Raw genomic sequence first — 16,056 nt, 5'->3', positions numbered from 1 at the left:
ACCTACTTACCTGAATATATTTCTTGTGATTTATGTTCCTTAAAATTCATTTAAGTGGTAAGTGTGTTATAATAATTATTTTCCCTATTTCAGAAAGCAACTTGTGGGTCACCAGTAGACAAGGGGTCAAATGAAAAAGAAAATTATTTAGGAGAGTGCCCAATTTGTTGGGATAAATTAGGTAAAAAACCTTTATCTTCTACTATGTGTGGACACGTTTTTTGTACTATCTGCCTAAAAAATTCTTTGAGTATTGAAAAAAGGTGTCCAATTTGCAGAACTGGTTTAAAGGGTAAATATGCATATCATCCTATTTATTTGGGAAAATAGAAATTGTTACTGTATACTAGTATTAGGATCTCTCAAATCTCAACTCAATTTCCTAAAAATATAATGTAACAATTTACAATAAACTGAATTCTAAATGGATTAAGTTGGCACCAGCAGCCGGCTTAGCATGGTCACCATAGAATCGGTTTCTTTCTATGGAAGAATAGACAAAGTGACAGCTAGACAAAGGAAATGCTCTATTTTGTCACAGTATGTCCATACTTTCCTGTTGCTTCTGTTGTTGTGCTAAGCCGGGTCATTGACCTTACAAGACTAAGAGCTATTGTGAAAAACACTTAGTGCATTGAAGCATACTTATTAGACATTTTGACGTAAATTACCAACTACTTTAAATAATATACAATATAATTTATTTTAGTGATAAAAATCATATTATAGTCTGCAATTGTAAAAAGGTGTAAAGAAAACCTCCATATTTTGACTAAGCTTGTACAAGCTATACCATAAAGATTAAGAAGTTTATTATAGTTGACACTAACAGCGACACTGAGAGAAATTTTATGATAACTTAGCTTTAATTTGAAGTAGGATATTAGCACCATTTATTTTGCCAACACAAACAAATTTATTTAATGAAGGCAATTATCAAATTTCTCTTTTTGTCACAGGCCATGAAGGCTATTTATTTTAAGAGGCTTACTATGGAAAATTGGATGAGTTTGTTTAACAGGAGTTTATCTATTTGCCAGTATTTTTTTTTTGGCCAGTCATTACATTATTTTTATCATATTTGTCATGTGGATTGATCACTCGCAGGCTGCACACAGATCTGGTCTGCATGCAGGTAACAGGATAAGGGTCCTAAACAATCAACTCTATAATCGATAAACTTCTGTAAAAAAATGATATTGATAATTTTGTTTTTATGACAATATATTAATTGTGATAAAAGTGTTTGTAAGTAACTTATTTATAGATCCTCTGATGTGAATAACTGCAAAATAGTATACATTGGTTGCTATCATTATGTTAGTAGTTCCATGCGTCATGGTGCTCCCCACACTGCCTTTAGAATTATTAGAAAATGTTTAAACATATTTTTTTTCACTTTCATTTAATCACAAATGTTAAAAATTTGTTAGTAAATGTTTTTATGTTACAAAATGTTTACAAACATTTTCTAACGGACTGCTGTTAGAAAATGTTTGTAAACATGTGGGAGTGGGAGCACCATCAGTCTTAATATATTAATGTTTGATGTTTAGTTTTTTAATAAAAAAGTTTTATATTAAACATTTTTTATTAGTATCTGTAAAACATTTTACCTACATACTAATTTGATATTTTATTTCCATAATTAAGGGCCAGGCCACAACACTGCGTTGCGGCGTCGCATCGCAAAAACAACCTTCGAAAAGCAATGTAGTTTTTTGCGATGCGACGCTGCAACGCAGTGTTGTGGCCTGGCCTAGACCTTCTGGCTACTATGTGTAATAATTATGGGTTTTGATGGAAAACATTCATTTTTGAAGACATTTCGCGCATAAGTTTTACAAGACTTACCCGAGCTAGTAAAATATTTACAGTGAACAATTAATATACTTACAAGGTATTATTTTCTATTATTAGAAATGTTATATGACATATAAAATCAACACACCTTGAATAGTTACTAGTGCTATGTAAATATTTTTGAGGTTACGTAATATTAATCCATCGATCACGGATTCTTGGAAATGCTATTGTATTCTATTGTTGTCGCGATCACCGTTGCTTCTAACATAATTCTTTCATAGAGATTTCTAGTGTTGGTCTTGAACAAATTTTTAATTGTTTATCAAATGTAACTATAGGTCAACCCATGGTCAACCAGTACCTGATGGCGGATGGCAGATTTTCAAAAAATATAGTTGATCATTCAGTGGCGGATTTACAAATTTGCCGCCTGCAGGCTATTGAATTTTTGCCGCCCCTATAACTGACCTTTGAAATTCAATACGTTAGTTTAGTTCACAATCATATCCCATCAAAAACATTTTTTGAAAATTTTTGCTGATACGACCACACAAGCTTTCACCCTGTGCGGTAGCGAAACGGCAAAACCTTACATATTTACTGGTATATAGAATTTAAGTTAGGGTCAGTAGAGTTAGGCCGTGTAGATTCAGAAGCTAATTGGCTCTACATGAAATCTCATATCTTTTTCACAGGGTAAACCTTATGTGGTCGTCTCGGCAATATTTTACAAGAAATGTTTTTGGTGGGATTTTTTTATTTTTGTAAGATATAAAAAAATGGGGCTAAATTCGCCGCCCCTCTAAATCTGCCGCCCTAGGCTCCAGCCTACTTAGCCTATTGGTAAATCCGCCACTGTGATCATTGGATCATTTATATTTGCATGTTTCACACACATAATCAGTCGCGATAAGAAAAAAAAGGATTCCCGTATACTCAACTTCCAATAATATTGTTATTCTTGACTATACTACTAATAACATAAAATTGAGTACTTACTTAATTATTGTAAGCTAATAGGAACCTAGCCCAGAATTTTTGTAGATGTAGTAGCGATAGTAGGAGGGGGGGTTCTCATGTGTTTTCATCTCTGTTAGCCGTTACTGAATCGCGTTTGCATCACAACTGAATGAACGCCCCGTTTGCAAGTGCACACAGCTTGATACCGCTTCACGATTATATCAATGCAAACGCGCGATAGTATCGTTACTGCATCGCTACGAAAAGTCACCATGTGCATTTAAGGCCCAAGGCCTTGCTGCGTACAAGCCGGCTTCCTTATAAATTACTATTACAAAAAAACCTTTAAGTAAATTCTTTCAGTTCAGTTCCAGTGTGAGTTAATTTGGGCTTTTATTAATATTTTCTTTTAAGAAAGCCATCCCATGAACTCTAAAATGTTTTTCTAATGCAATATTATCACCAAATTGTTCCCGACATATTTTACATTGATTTTCTTGTACTGGTTCATTGTTTACAGGGTTATCATTCTTTTGACTTTTGCTGAAAGCCATTTCATTAAAGCATTGTTTTTTAGAAATATAAATATCGACATCAGAAATTTTGTGTATCATCTTCAAATGTGTAGAAAAAGATGGCTTAACTGCAAAGCTCTGTCCACATTCCAGGCACTGGTAAGCCATACCAAGGTCCCTGTGACTCACTATATGCAATTCCAATTCATTTTTGCTTACAAAATTCTGTTCACACATGTTACATTTGAAAATCTCTTCAGTAGGGTTGTCAACTACTTTCGGCGCTGAATTATTTAAAAAAGCACTTTTAAACTTCTTTGCTGGATTTCTGTATCGCTTGATTGTATCGGGTTTTAGCCGTTTTAAATTTACTGTAACATCTACACACTTGTGTTCTTTATGAAGAGCTTTGACGTGTCTTTTTATATTTTCCCACTGCTCATTGATGGCAATTTTACATACAAAGCATTTTACTTTAACCGAAGAACATCTAAATGGGCATTCATTTGGAAGTGTTTTGATTTGGTCAAATGGGCATCTATATTTAAAGTTTCTATGACATTTTTCGCATCTTTTAACAACAACACACATTTCTTTGTTTTGTATTGTGCTTGTTAATAGCAAGTTTCCAATTAAGGTTTTTGATGCCCCATGTTCGTTTATATGATGTGTTAACAAACCTTTAACTTGATCAAAGACGTTGGAGCACAGCCTGCAGGGATAAACTTGAGATTCTAGTATAATATTCATATTACTGTTGAAATGACCAGATAAATGTCTGTCTAATTTTGCTCCAGATACAAATTTATTAGGGCAGATGGGACACTTGTAACATTCAATATATTCTTGGCCTTTGCAATTCAAATGTTTTTCTTTTTCTTGTTCATTGCACCAGATGCTGGGACATGATTTACATCTAAACATCTTTTTAATATGTTTCTTCATATGATCTCTATATTCATTAGGGTGAAAAATTTTACAATTCTTTTTCAAACATTTCAGTCGAGTAGTTACTCTCATTGTCTTAAATCCCTCACAGTCATGATTGAATGGATATATAGTACCTTTTTGTGGTAAGGTCACCCCACATTCTGGGCAAATATATGGTGGTTTGCCCAAATGAATACGCAAATGAGCTTGAAGGGCACATGTAGTCGGTAGGGAATAAAGACACACAGGACAAGAGTAACATGTCATATCATCTGATAGTTTCATGTAATGATTTGCTCTGTCTTGATAAAATATACCGGTTACGTTTATTTGTTTCTTACAATCTGGGCAGAAATTTGTTGAAGTAGTAGACGTATTCTCAGGAACTTTACTTTTTTCATTTTCTTGCCCAGTGATTGCTGGGGGTATAGTGTAATGCTCCAACGGCAAAGGCTCCACATTGAGATCACTGACATTGATAGTTGCAGTCTTAAAAGAATGTGATCTTATGTGAGATAGTAGCTTGCATCTATTGAAAAAAATTTTTAACTGGCTACAATGTCTGCACATATATGTTATTTTCATTGACTTTCGATTAACATGCGTGTTGAGGCTTGATTCGAATATAAATCTGGAAAATAAGAAAAATAAATTCTACTACATTTTTGTGCATGATTACAATTTACAAAATATTTTAATTAAATGACTTATGCAAAATAAAACTTACTTATCCCCACAATCTGTACATAAATATGTCTTATGTCCAGTAACATTTGGTATATAATTTGGTAAAGCCTTAGTAAATAGAAGGTGTTTTATGCTCAGCTTGTCATTCGCCATGACGACTATGGTGCACCTGAAATATAAAATGCATTTCAATAGTAGCACAGTAGTGTACCATTTTTCATTTTAATTTTTAATCATTTCAATTCATCAATGCTTAGGAAAGAGGAGGATGGAAAGAGGTTTACAACTTTGTTCTAGTCTGCTGTCTGGGGCCCAGGTTGACTAGACTATGAGAACATAAGAATTAAGAAGCCAGGGAAACATAATTATTAGCCATACCTACATAGATAATTTCACACTTTGATACAAAAAAAAATACATGAAGAAAATAAAACATACCTAAGTATATATTTTTATGACGATAATAATATTATGCGTAGGTAAAAAGATGCACTTAAATAACTTTTTTAATTTTTTATAATTATTCATCATTAATTTTGTAATCAACATCAGACAAGATAATAGAGATTACAATTTACATTATGTACTTACATGATCTGTACATCATACATGAGATAAAATTCTTATATTTTTCCCCCATCTCTCCACTTAAATAAAAAGTACCGTATGCATTGTTTAATAAGGGCGTGTTCTCTTACTCCTATAGTGCACGTCGCAATTTTATGTCGACTTGTCGTTACTGTGCCGGAGCGTACACTAGTCACTAGCTCTCATAATATTTTTTATATAAAAAATAATTTATTGCTGACCTAAAAATACAATAACTAACCCTATCCGTCAGTAAAATGAAGCTTTTACAGCTGATTGTAAGCAATGGCTGTCATGCCATAGTGTGGTTATTGGAAAACCCAACTTATCCTAAAGATGTAAGAGCGATTTTAGTTTTTTTTTTGTAGCATAACATAATATTATACATCTTTTAATATTATTTTATTTATTTATTTTGGCACATCAACAGCTTGTAGGAATTTACATTTACTCTTAAAAATAATTAACAAAAACTATTTGATTCTATCCTATTTGCTAATAACAGATGTAAAACAGCATTTTTGTACTTACCTATTATGGGACACATATTAGTAAGAAAATATGAAACATTTAAATTTAAACATAATAAAATTAAAATAAAATCTTAGACAAAAAAAAACTATTAACCGTAAACATTTACTTAAAATTATAATTTTGTAACAAAAATAAAATAAAGACAAAAAAAGTGAAGAAATTAAAAAGTGGCAACATTGTAGTGTAACCCTTTTTACTTAGATTGTTTTGAAAGGGATGACACTACTATATTGCCACTTTTTAATTTCTTCACTTTTTTGACAGACTATACATAATGACTCATTAAAGTTCTTGGATTACTTACAAGAGAAAATTTTATTCCGAGATTGTTGATATAAATAAATATACGAGAATTTCTCATTTAAAAGTATTAAATTTAAATTCTATAGTTTATTAAACAGCGACTCAACATAATTTAATTTTCGTATGTACTTATTTTATTTGTTTGTGCTGGGCACAAACAAATAAAATAAGTACATACACAAAATAAGTACAAGTTGGAGTAAGAGAACACACCTTAAGTCAAACCCGATACAATATTTTTTGTATTGTCTTGTTTGTGAAAATCACTTTAATTTTATAATAATAATATTCTGAATAGATTGTTACAAAATGAAGAATAGAAAATAGGTTAGAAATCATACTTTTAACTACGTTCGTGAGTCGTGAGTCGTGACTCGTGTATCCTTACCTTACAGTGCTTGAAATTAATAGTCGCAGCAGCTATGGCACGCAATAACTTATATTTTGTTCATAATTTGTAATCGATACCGAATAATATTAACTTTATAAAACTGTTTTCTGTTTAGATAGAATTAAGTTAGTTCACTATTTATACGATTTTGCTTCCACGGAACAATCGAAGCTCTAAAATGTCCGATGACATTTTCAAGTGTCACCAGAGTAAAAAAAGATCATGATGTTGCCAATTTCATGTGAGTTTCATGAAATTCTTTGAAAACAATTTAAATTATTGTAGTTTGGAATATTTAAAACATATACGCGTGTAAATTTAAAAATATTTAAATGAGTGCTGCCAAATTAAGAAAATAAAATGTGTGCATTGGCGCGCGTTATCTTTTTATTGCAGAATGTCGCGGGCGGATTCTACAATCCGCCGTTTTACATTATGACTAGCTGTTTTAAAAAACAGGGCCATTTTGTAATGCGGCGATTTATCGTTTTTTTTTTAATGAAATAAGGGGGCAAACGAGCAAACGGGTCACCTGATGGAAAGCAACTTCCGTCGCCCATGGACACTCGCAGCATCAGAAGAGCTGCAAGTGCGTTGCCGGCCTTTAAAGAGGGAATAGGGTAATAGGAGAGGGTTCGGAAGGGAAGGGAATAGTTGAGGGTAGGGAAGGGAATAGAGTAGGGGTTAGGGGATTGGGCCTCCGGTAAACTCACTCATTCGGCGAAACACAGCGCAAGCGCTGTTTCACGCCGGTTTTCTGTGAGAACGTGGTATTTATCCGGTCGAGCCGGCCCATTCGTGCCGAAGCATGGCTCTCCCACGTATAAAAAAATTAAATGCGGTTTAAACCGGATTAAATGCGGTTGAATGAGAAATCGCCGGAATGTATTCGGCGCCATAATTATGTTATTCAAAACGGCTAGCCAAATAACAAATAATTGTAATAAAGCGAAAGATAAGTCACCTCTTTGACAGTTTTTAGTTCCGAATCTTAATACTCTTGGCACTGCCTGTGACATAAGAATAACAATGGCGTTGGATTACGAAAGTGTGTTGCCGAATTGCAAAGTTTTGAGTGAATTAAACAAAGAAAACAGTCAATATCAGAACAATTTATATATTTAATACTCGATATAAAACCCAAGAAAAGAAAGTACCGGTACGAAGAATGCATGTACGATGCGGCTAAACGTGGGCCGGCCTATTGAAGAACGTATCGCAATGACAATCCGGCAAATCGTTAAACCACTGCATTACAATACGGCCCTGTTTTTTAAAACAGGTAGCCGTAATTAATGTAAAACGGTGGATTATACAATCCGCCTGCGACAGCTGTCAACACTATAAAAAGCAAGGACGGGAGTTGTTAGTTGTGAACTTGTGACTTGATTTTTGGCTTTTTTTTCGCGTTTAGATTATTATAAAAATTTCTCTTCGACGTCAACTATGTTTGTCGGTAAAAGAGTTATTTAAAAATCATAGGTCTTTTATTACCTCGGAGTTTACTTAAGGTCACAGGCTACAGCACACATATCGACTGGGAAAGGCATCGTTACCGTATCGCCTTTCACCTCGCCGTCAACCAGGCGTCAACCTAAAAGCGTATCAGTTATAGCGCCTAGCCTGTACGTCAACTCGGCTAAGGCTAGGCGGCGCCTCGCTTACGGCTCGCTGACCGCTGTCTCCTTCCAAAGCGAGGCGATTAAGTTACGGTTCCGCTTTAGTGTGCGTTGCAGTAGGGAGTTTCATACAAACAATATTGAACGGCTCGACGGCGATACGGTGCCGATCTCTTTTCGAGTTGATATTATGTGTGCTGTGGACCTTTATACTTGTGAGAATAAGCGTGGAGGCCGCAAAACCGAGCGAGATGGTATGCCCGGTGACCGGTCAGCACTCAGCACAGATTACTATATAGTAAGTATAATAAATTGTAGACCGGTCAGACCATAAAGTTAATATACCTAGCGGAATAGAGCAACAATCTCGAGCTGTCAAACGAAACCGAAATTGGTTTTCATCTGTGTGAAAAATATGTCTACGTATACACTTACACAAGCATGATTGAACATGAATTCTATGAGATTAAATTGTCAACGTGCGGCACGTGCCGAATTAACGTCAAAAAAAGAGTGCTGTTGTCACGTATCACACGTCTCTTTTTACCATGCAGTGTTACTGATAGTGACATCTCTCTTGCTTAGGCCTTTGTTTCTCTATTCCGCTAGGTATATTAACTTTATGGGTCAGACCGAAGCCCACGTGATACATTTCAGCTTTCCTATATAACCGACGCGCTTGAAAAACTTCGATAGCGCGATGAAGGAATGTTAGGTGAATTGTGGGTACCGCCACATACTGTTAGGGTGTTTACACACGGCGTCGCAGCGGCAGCGGCACCGCGGCACGGTATCGCCAACTCCTCAACCCAAATGAATATTATGACTGCCGGTTGCCCCTATATTAATTAGATAACTTTGAAGAACATGAACTTCATTGTTATAATGCAGTACAGTAAATGGTAATAGCAAAATTTTCATAAATATTCAATATAATATTTATGAAAATTTTGCTATTAAAACGTTAAAAAATATAAAAGAGAATCACTACAAGGTTAATATTTTAATTATTTTATAAAATATTGTTTTTTTTTTACAAAAATTATGAATTAAAAGTAACTTGAAATGGAACGGACTTCAAAACACCAATCAGCGTTCAGTGACGCCACAAATGCCATCCCCGCGTTCCATTTAGCGTTAAAAACGATCAAAATGCCTGGCCATTTTGAGCGTTTTGATCGTTTTTAGCCCGGCCGCACATTGTTCGAATTCTGATCGGCTGGCCGATTCTGTATCGTACATTTGTGAGTTAATCACTGAGTTAGTAACGAAACGGAGGAGTGAGCAACGGAAAGTCTCACTTTTGTATGCAAGTGAATACAAAAAGTGGCACTTTCCGTTACTCACTCCTCCGTTTCGTTACTAACTCAGTGATTAACTCACAAATGTACGATACAGAATCGGCCAGCAGAAACAGTTGAATTTTGCCGGACCGCCACCCCGCACACTATCCGAAATATCCTTCCGGCGAGTTCGAGCTCACTCGGCTCAGTACAAAATGTAAGAGACAGCGCGGACGTTCAACTGTTTCTGATCAGAAATTTCGGACAATGTGCGGCCGGGCTTAACGTTGAGCCCGGCCGCACATAGAAAAACGTCATTTTGACAGTTCCCATTTACCAGCAGCGGTTCCGTCAATGTCACCCACGTTCAAATAAAGCCTTGTCGAACTGTACAGTTCGACAACGACAAGGTTCGACGTTTTTCTATGATAAGCGTTTCTGTTCCTTTTCTCCCCACGTTCAAATAAAGTATTGAGTAGGGGATTTATGTTGCCTGTGCTCCCTCGGTAAGTTTCGCTGGTTTGTCACTAGATGGCACCACGTGTCCGTATACCATGTACCGTAACAATATATATAAAGTTACCAACATTTTCACTTTTTTTTTATTAATGTTGCCAATGCCAAAATGTAGTTAACATATTTTAACAAGCATGATAATTTGAACTTAGGATCCAAAATAAAAGATCTTCTGGGATTATGGTATTTTATTACAAAATTATAAAATATTTGACACTTAATCATTATTATTCTTAAGTCTAGGTAAAGGCGGTCCCTAAACCAACAACAACACAATTAATTTTATTGTACAATAAGATTGAAAGGCGCTTTGAATACAATCAAAAAAATTGCATATTAATGAGGGATATTCCTATATTTTTAATTTAATTGTCAAACAGTTTCCATTTTAGTAACTAGATGGCGTATGGGTAGACAACTATCTATTATATATATATATATATATATATATATATATATATATAAAGATATCAGATATGGCACTTTTCATAATTATTTTTCTTTTGTAATCTATACTAATATTATAATTGGAAAGAGTTTGTTTGTTTGTTTGAACGCGCTAATCTCAGGAACTACTGGTCCGATTTGAAAAATTATTTTACTGTTGGATAGCCTATTTATCGAGGAAGGCTATAGGCTATATTTTATCACGCCAAGTATAATAGGAGCAAAGAAATAGAGGAAAATGTGGAAAAAAGGGGGAGAAATTATTTAAAAGGGCTTATTTGAACGCGCTAATTTCAGGAACTACTTATGCGATTTGAAAAATTCTGTCAATATTAGATAGCCCATTCATCGAGGTAGGCTATAGGCTATATTTTATCACGCCAGGACTAATAGGAGCGAAGAAATAGAGGAAAATGTGGAAAAAACGGGGGAAATTATATGAAAGGGCTTATTTGAACGCGCTAATCTCAGGAACTACTTATCCGATTTGAAAAATTCTTTCAATGTTAGATAACCCATTTATCGAGGTAGGCTATAGGCTATATTTTATCACGCTAAGACTAATAAGAACTAAGAAATAGCGGAAAATATGGAAAAAACGTGGGAAATTATATGAAAGGGCTTATTTGAACGCGCTAATCTCCGGAACTACTGGTCTGATTTAAAAAACTCTTTCAGTGTTAGATAGTCCATTTGTCGAGAAAGGCTATAGGCTATATTTTATCACGCTAAGACTAATAAGAGCGAAGAAATAGATGAAACGGGGGAAATTATATGAAATTGCTTATTATCTTATAAACTACTGGAGCAATTTTTATGTTATTTGGCAAACATGAAGAATAGACCACGTGAAGGGACATAGGCTATTTTTTGCTGCAATATGTACGGTTGCGTGAAATTCCTAAATTACGCAAACGAAGCCGCGAAGAACATCTATCTATACTAATATTATAATTGGGAAGAGTTTGTTTGTTTGTTTGTTTGAACGCGCTAATCTCAGGAACTACTGATGCGATTTGAAAAATTATTTTACTGTTGGATAGCCCATTTATCGAGGAAGGCTATATTTTATTACGGTAAGTATAATAGGAGCGAAGAAATAGAGGAAAATGTGGAAAAAACGGGGGAAATTATTTGAAAGGGCTTATTTGAACGCGCTATCTCAGGAACTACTGGTCCGATTTGAAAAATTCTTTCAGTGTTAGATAGCCCATTGATCGAGGAAGGTTATAAGCTATATTTTATCACGCTAAGACTTTATCACGTTAAGGCTAATAAGAGCGAATGAATAGATGAAAATGTGGAAAAAACGGGGGAAATAATATGGAATTGCTTATTATCTTATGAACTACTGGAGCAATTTTTATGTTATTTGCAAACACGAAGAATAGACCACGTTAAGGGACATAGGCTATTTTTTGCCGTAAAATGTACGGTTGCGTGAAATTCCTAAATTACGCAAGCGAAGCCGCGCGTTCCGCGCATCTAAATATAATAAAATCGTAGGAAAGTCAATTCTGTATAAGTATTGAATATTTTTGTACAATAAATAATACTTGGGATGTGATCTACTATGCTAACGCGGACGAAGTCGCGGGCAACAGCTAGTAATATATATAAGATAAGGCACTTTTCATCTTAATCCTAAAAACTCTAAAAAGTATACATAGGAGCATCTCTTTGCATAGACACACTAAAACAGACTTTTCTTAAAAGTTACATAAACTAAGATATTAGAAACCTCTTCTTAAATTACTGTAAGGTTACTTATGAACATGTACTCATATTATGTCTCTTGGCAAAAATTATATTATATTAAGTTTTAGACATAGCTGGGCACCGTTAATCAAATAGTTAACTTCGTTAATCGTTAATCCGTTAAAAAAAATGTTAGCTTCGTTAAACGTTAAAGCGTTACATCTCGGCCAAATTAACGCAAGTTAACGTTAATCGTTAATATGTAATGTGGCCTTGTTGTAACTTATATCATTGCGTTAGTGTAAATACAAAACCTGTTGGTTTAAGGTTTTGGAAGTTAAAATGTTGGGGACAAAACAAATTACTTCTATAATTATTGTATTCTACCTAACTAAATTATACTGCACTCTTCTTTATCAACATGCAAATATTATGATTTATAATAACAATAAACAAATCACTCTCTCTTTATAGAGAGAGTGATCGCCCGGCACTTGTCGTTTCATACTAACTGGCTGAACCTGTTTTCGCGCCGCGCCGCGGTGCCGTTTGGTAAATAGTAGGCATTGGCTTAACGATTAACGGACTTCTGCATATTAACGGAAGTAACGAGTCCATTAATATTTTTAACTTTGTTAAGTTAACTTAAAAGTTAATCCGGTAACTAAAATGTTAACTTCGTTAATTAACGATTAACGGATTAACGAGTTAATGCCCAGCTATGGTTTTAGACTACATTGTTGCACATTTTTTTTCAATAAGTACTCTGTACTGTATTCAATTATTAACTTATATGTATTTATAGTTAAAAACCATTGGCTTCAGGGTTAACAAAGTTGTCGTCATGAAATAACTCCAGTAGTCTTTTTTCATATTTGTCTCGTGTCAAGTAGTATGCAATATCTGACCTTTCCTCAAACCTGTTTTCATCAATGAGGTGTTTGTAAATATTTTTGTTTTCCAACATATCTTCATCATCAGGTAGAAGCAGTAAATAGCTCGCAACAGCTTTTGCGGCATCACTGAGTTTGTGAGAATGGTAATAGCAAATCTGCAAGTAATTAAGTGTATCTGCCAAAAACTCGATTCCGGAATCATAAAAAGGTTTCAATTGTGTTTGACAGCTTTGTCTGCATATAAGTAGGGATGCCACATTGTAGGAAACAGACACATAAAATTCTGAAGACCATTCTTGTTCTGGTTGACTTTCACATGCCGCTCGACAAGTATTTTCCCATGAGAGGTAGTGACTCAAAGCATTCTCCATGTTTATTACTGTATCATCCCAGTTGTTTTGGGAATAAGTGGTCAGACCTAGTTTGTGGTAATAATGATAGTCCTGACTTTGAAGATTCTTTACACTCTTTATGTCGACTTCTGGTTGCTGTAAGTAAAAATCAACATTGTTTTTCATGGCATTATCATCTGGATTAGCAACCCAGAAGGTGTATGCAGCAGATGCTGCTTTAGGCAGGGCATTCATTTGAAAATAGCAAATATGTAAAAATTCATATGGCTTCATTTGTTGCATAGATATAAGAACTGAGTCCGATGCATTACTAAGCAAGCCTACATTATAAAATTCGTTTTTATGACATTTTGATATGCAGTCCTTTGCATTTAGTATATACTCCAATACTTTTAGGTCCTCGATGTCTTCTTTAAGCAGTGATTTCTGATTTTTTCGTTTGCATTGTAGGCGACAATTGTTTGTTATTGATTGATATAATTTATGTAAATGCAGGGCCTCCTCGAATTGCACTATGCATTCTGACCAACGTTCTTTTGCATACGCCTCCTTACCTTTCAAGTATGTATTATCTAGCGAGGAATATCTAGCACATTCTAATGTATTAACAAAAACAATAAGTATAATATAAAACACCGGTAACATTGTGCAACAATGATTCACGATTTTTAACGTTCTATTTCTATTGTTAACCTCTGTAAACACACTAAAACTGAGCAGCGTTGACAACTAATAACCTCACGTACTGTTTAATCAGATTGTGCTGAACTTGCGACCCAATTTAACTGTTTATCAAAATATAGTTTCTTTATCAATAGTAGTGTTATTTGTTTAAAGTTAAAAACATGTAAGTGGGAAATGGGAATACCGAAAAAAATGACTTCACTTCTTCGTCATCTTCCACAGACTAAGAAGCACAGACTAAGAAGAGACGCTTGACATTTGACAATTGAGTGTTTTTTTTCATAATATGGCTAATGGCACTTCGGCTATTTAACCATGGCCAGTGTTGAGTACCTATAAATAAGGCGGGAAAATAATATTTTCAGCTTCGTTTTTCTATATTGTCAAGCTTAAAGTCTAGTCACAGTCTAGATAAAAGTCAATAAAATTAAAGTGGTAGACGCTTTACTAAAACTTTCGATAGAGTTTTGGAGGGAAGACAAAATAGCACGTTTCTGGATATTATTGCATCACTTTCCTAAATGAATACCCACAGACTACTTAGGGATACTACGTATCGAATACCTATCTAATAGTTAATATCCTACCAATGTTACACATTAAAAACTCAACACAATTTTAGGAAAATAATACAAGTACACAACATCACTCTTTCACATTCCCGGCAAAACGCCAATATTATTGACTATTGAGTGATTGACAGATACTCTATTTTTTATAGCTGCGCCTACGACGATTGCCATAAAAAACTAATCTACACTGTTACGACAAAACGATGCAACCCAGGTTACATCGTTTTGTAATAAATAATAATATTATGGGCGACATACTGTGTTGACCACTTGGTGACTTGCGTTCATCCGGACTTCAGCGACCCACGCCGACTTTCTACATAGTTGATAGTTGTAATGTAAGCTTTGTATTGATTGAACCCAAAAAATTGAGGACAAGTTTTTAACCGAAACATTCCATGTATCATTTTTTTCTAACCCAAAATATGGATGAAATATTTCTGCAAAACGCTTATGCCACCCGGCTTACAACGTTTTGCAAAAATATTAAATATTGCAGCGTTTTGTACCCGTAGTAGAATAACAATCGCCCAAGTTTGAGCTTATTGTTATTTTTGCAAAACGCTGCAAACTGAGTATGCCCCTTAATATTTTATACTGGCACATGTTTTTATAGTATCTTAAGATAAGTAAGTAATTAAAAAAATACGATAAAATAATGTTCTAATGAAAATTTGGAAATATTACAAGTAATCAGCTCATAAAGAAACCATGTACCTATTGATACTGGATACAATTTGGTAACGGGATTTAAGTTAGAGAAATTTAAACTCATTTTTTGAAACTTGACGTGTTACAACTTACAGGACACAGGTGTTACCATGTTACAGCGTTTTGTCGTAACAGGGTAGTAATGTACCTTCACTCTTCAGTGTAATTATCTAGATATTGCCTGCAACTGCCCCTCGTGCGGGAATTCAATTGCAGCCCATTGTAGCCCAGACCACTAAGGGTGGGTTGCACCAGAGGCGTGGTTAAGTTAAAGTTATGGTCAAAGTTATGGTTGTAACTTATAGTTAAGCCTATCTTTAACTTTAACCTTAACTTTGACCACAGAATTAGACAGATGACTACTGGTCCGATAAGGCTTGAAATGAAGGTGGGAGGGGGCGCTGCTGGTAAAGGAGAACTGTCAAAAATGGCGTTTTTGTATGATAACAGCCTTAGTTCCTTTTTTCGCCACGTTCATTTAAAGCCTTGTCGAGCTCAAGGTTATGGTTAAATATGGCGTCCATTTTTGACTTTAACCAAAGATTTGACACCCTTAGATAAAA

General features: G+C 34.7%; 2 protein-coding genes across 5 annotated transcripts; both read right to left on the bottom strand.

Moving 5' to 3' along the window:
- Positions 1 to 3,129: 3,129 nt before the first annotated feature.
- LOC121730644 (zinc finger protein 687a-like) lies at positions 3,130 to 6,883 on the bottom strand. 4 transcript variants are annotated; one of them, XM_042119784.1, is made up of 4 exons: positions 5,490 to 5,532; positions 4,939 to 5,067; positions 3,565 to 4,842; positions 3,130 to 3,534 (listed from the first exon to the last, which is right to left on the bottom strand). In XM_042119784.1, the coding sequence occupies exons 1-4, from the start codon at positions 5,507 to 5,509 to the stop codon at positions 3,147 to 3,149; spliced, it is 1,815 nt and encodes a 604-aa protein (XP_041975718.1). In that variant the 5' UTR covers positions 5,510 to 5,532; the 3' UTR covers positions 3,130 to 3,146. The 4 variants fall into 4 exon arrangements, with proteins under 4 accessions (XP_041975718.1, XP_041975719.1, XP_041975717.1 ...); XM_042119785.1 differs by lacking the exon at positions 5,490 to 5,532 and adding an exon at positions 6,712 to 6,883 and having other exon boundaries at positions 3,130 to 4,842; XM_042119783.1 differs by having other exon boundaries at positions 3,130 to 4,842.
- A 6,156-nt stretch (positions 6,884 to 13,039) lies between these two features.
- LOC121730264 (cartilage-associated protein-like) lies at positions 13,040 to 14,382 on the bottom strand. The gene has a single exon (XM_042119241.1). The coding sequence runs from the start codon at positions 14,169 to 14,171 to the stop codon at positions 13,083 to 13,085; it is 1,089 nt and encodes a 362-aa protein (XP_041975175.1). The 5' UTR covers positions 14,172 to 14,382; the 3' UTR covers positions 13,040 to 13,082.
- Positions 14,383 to 16,056: the final 1,674 nt, after the last annotated feature.

This window comes from Aricia agestis, chromosome 9 (genome assembly GCF_905147365.1).
Source record: "Aricia agestis chromosome 9, ilAriAges1.1, whole genome shotgun sequence".
NCBI lineage: Eukaryota > Metazoa > Arthropoda > Insecta > Lepidoptera > Lycaenidae > Aricia > Aricia agestis.
Note: the sequence above shows the minus strand (reverse complement) of the source record. Positions and strands in the feature narration are given on the sequence as shown.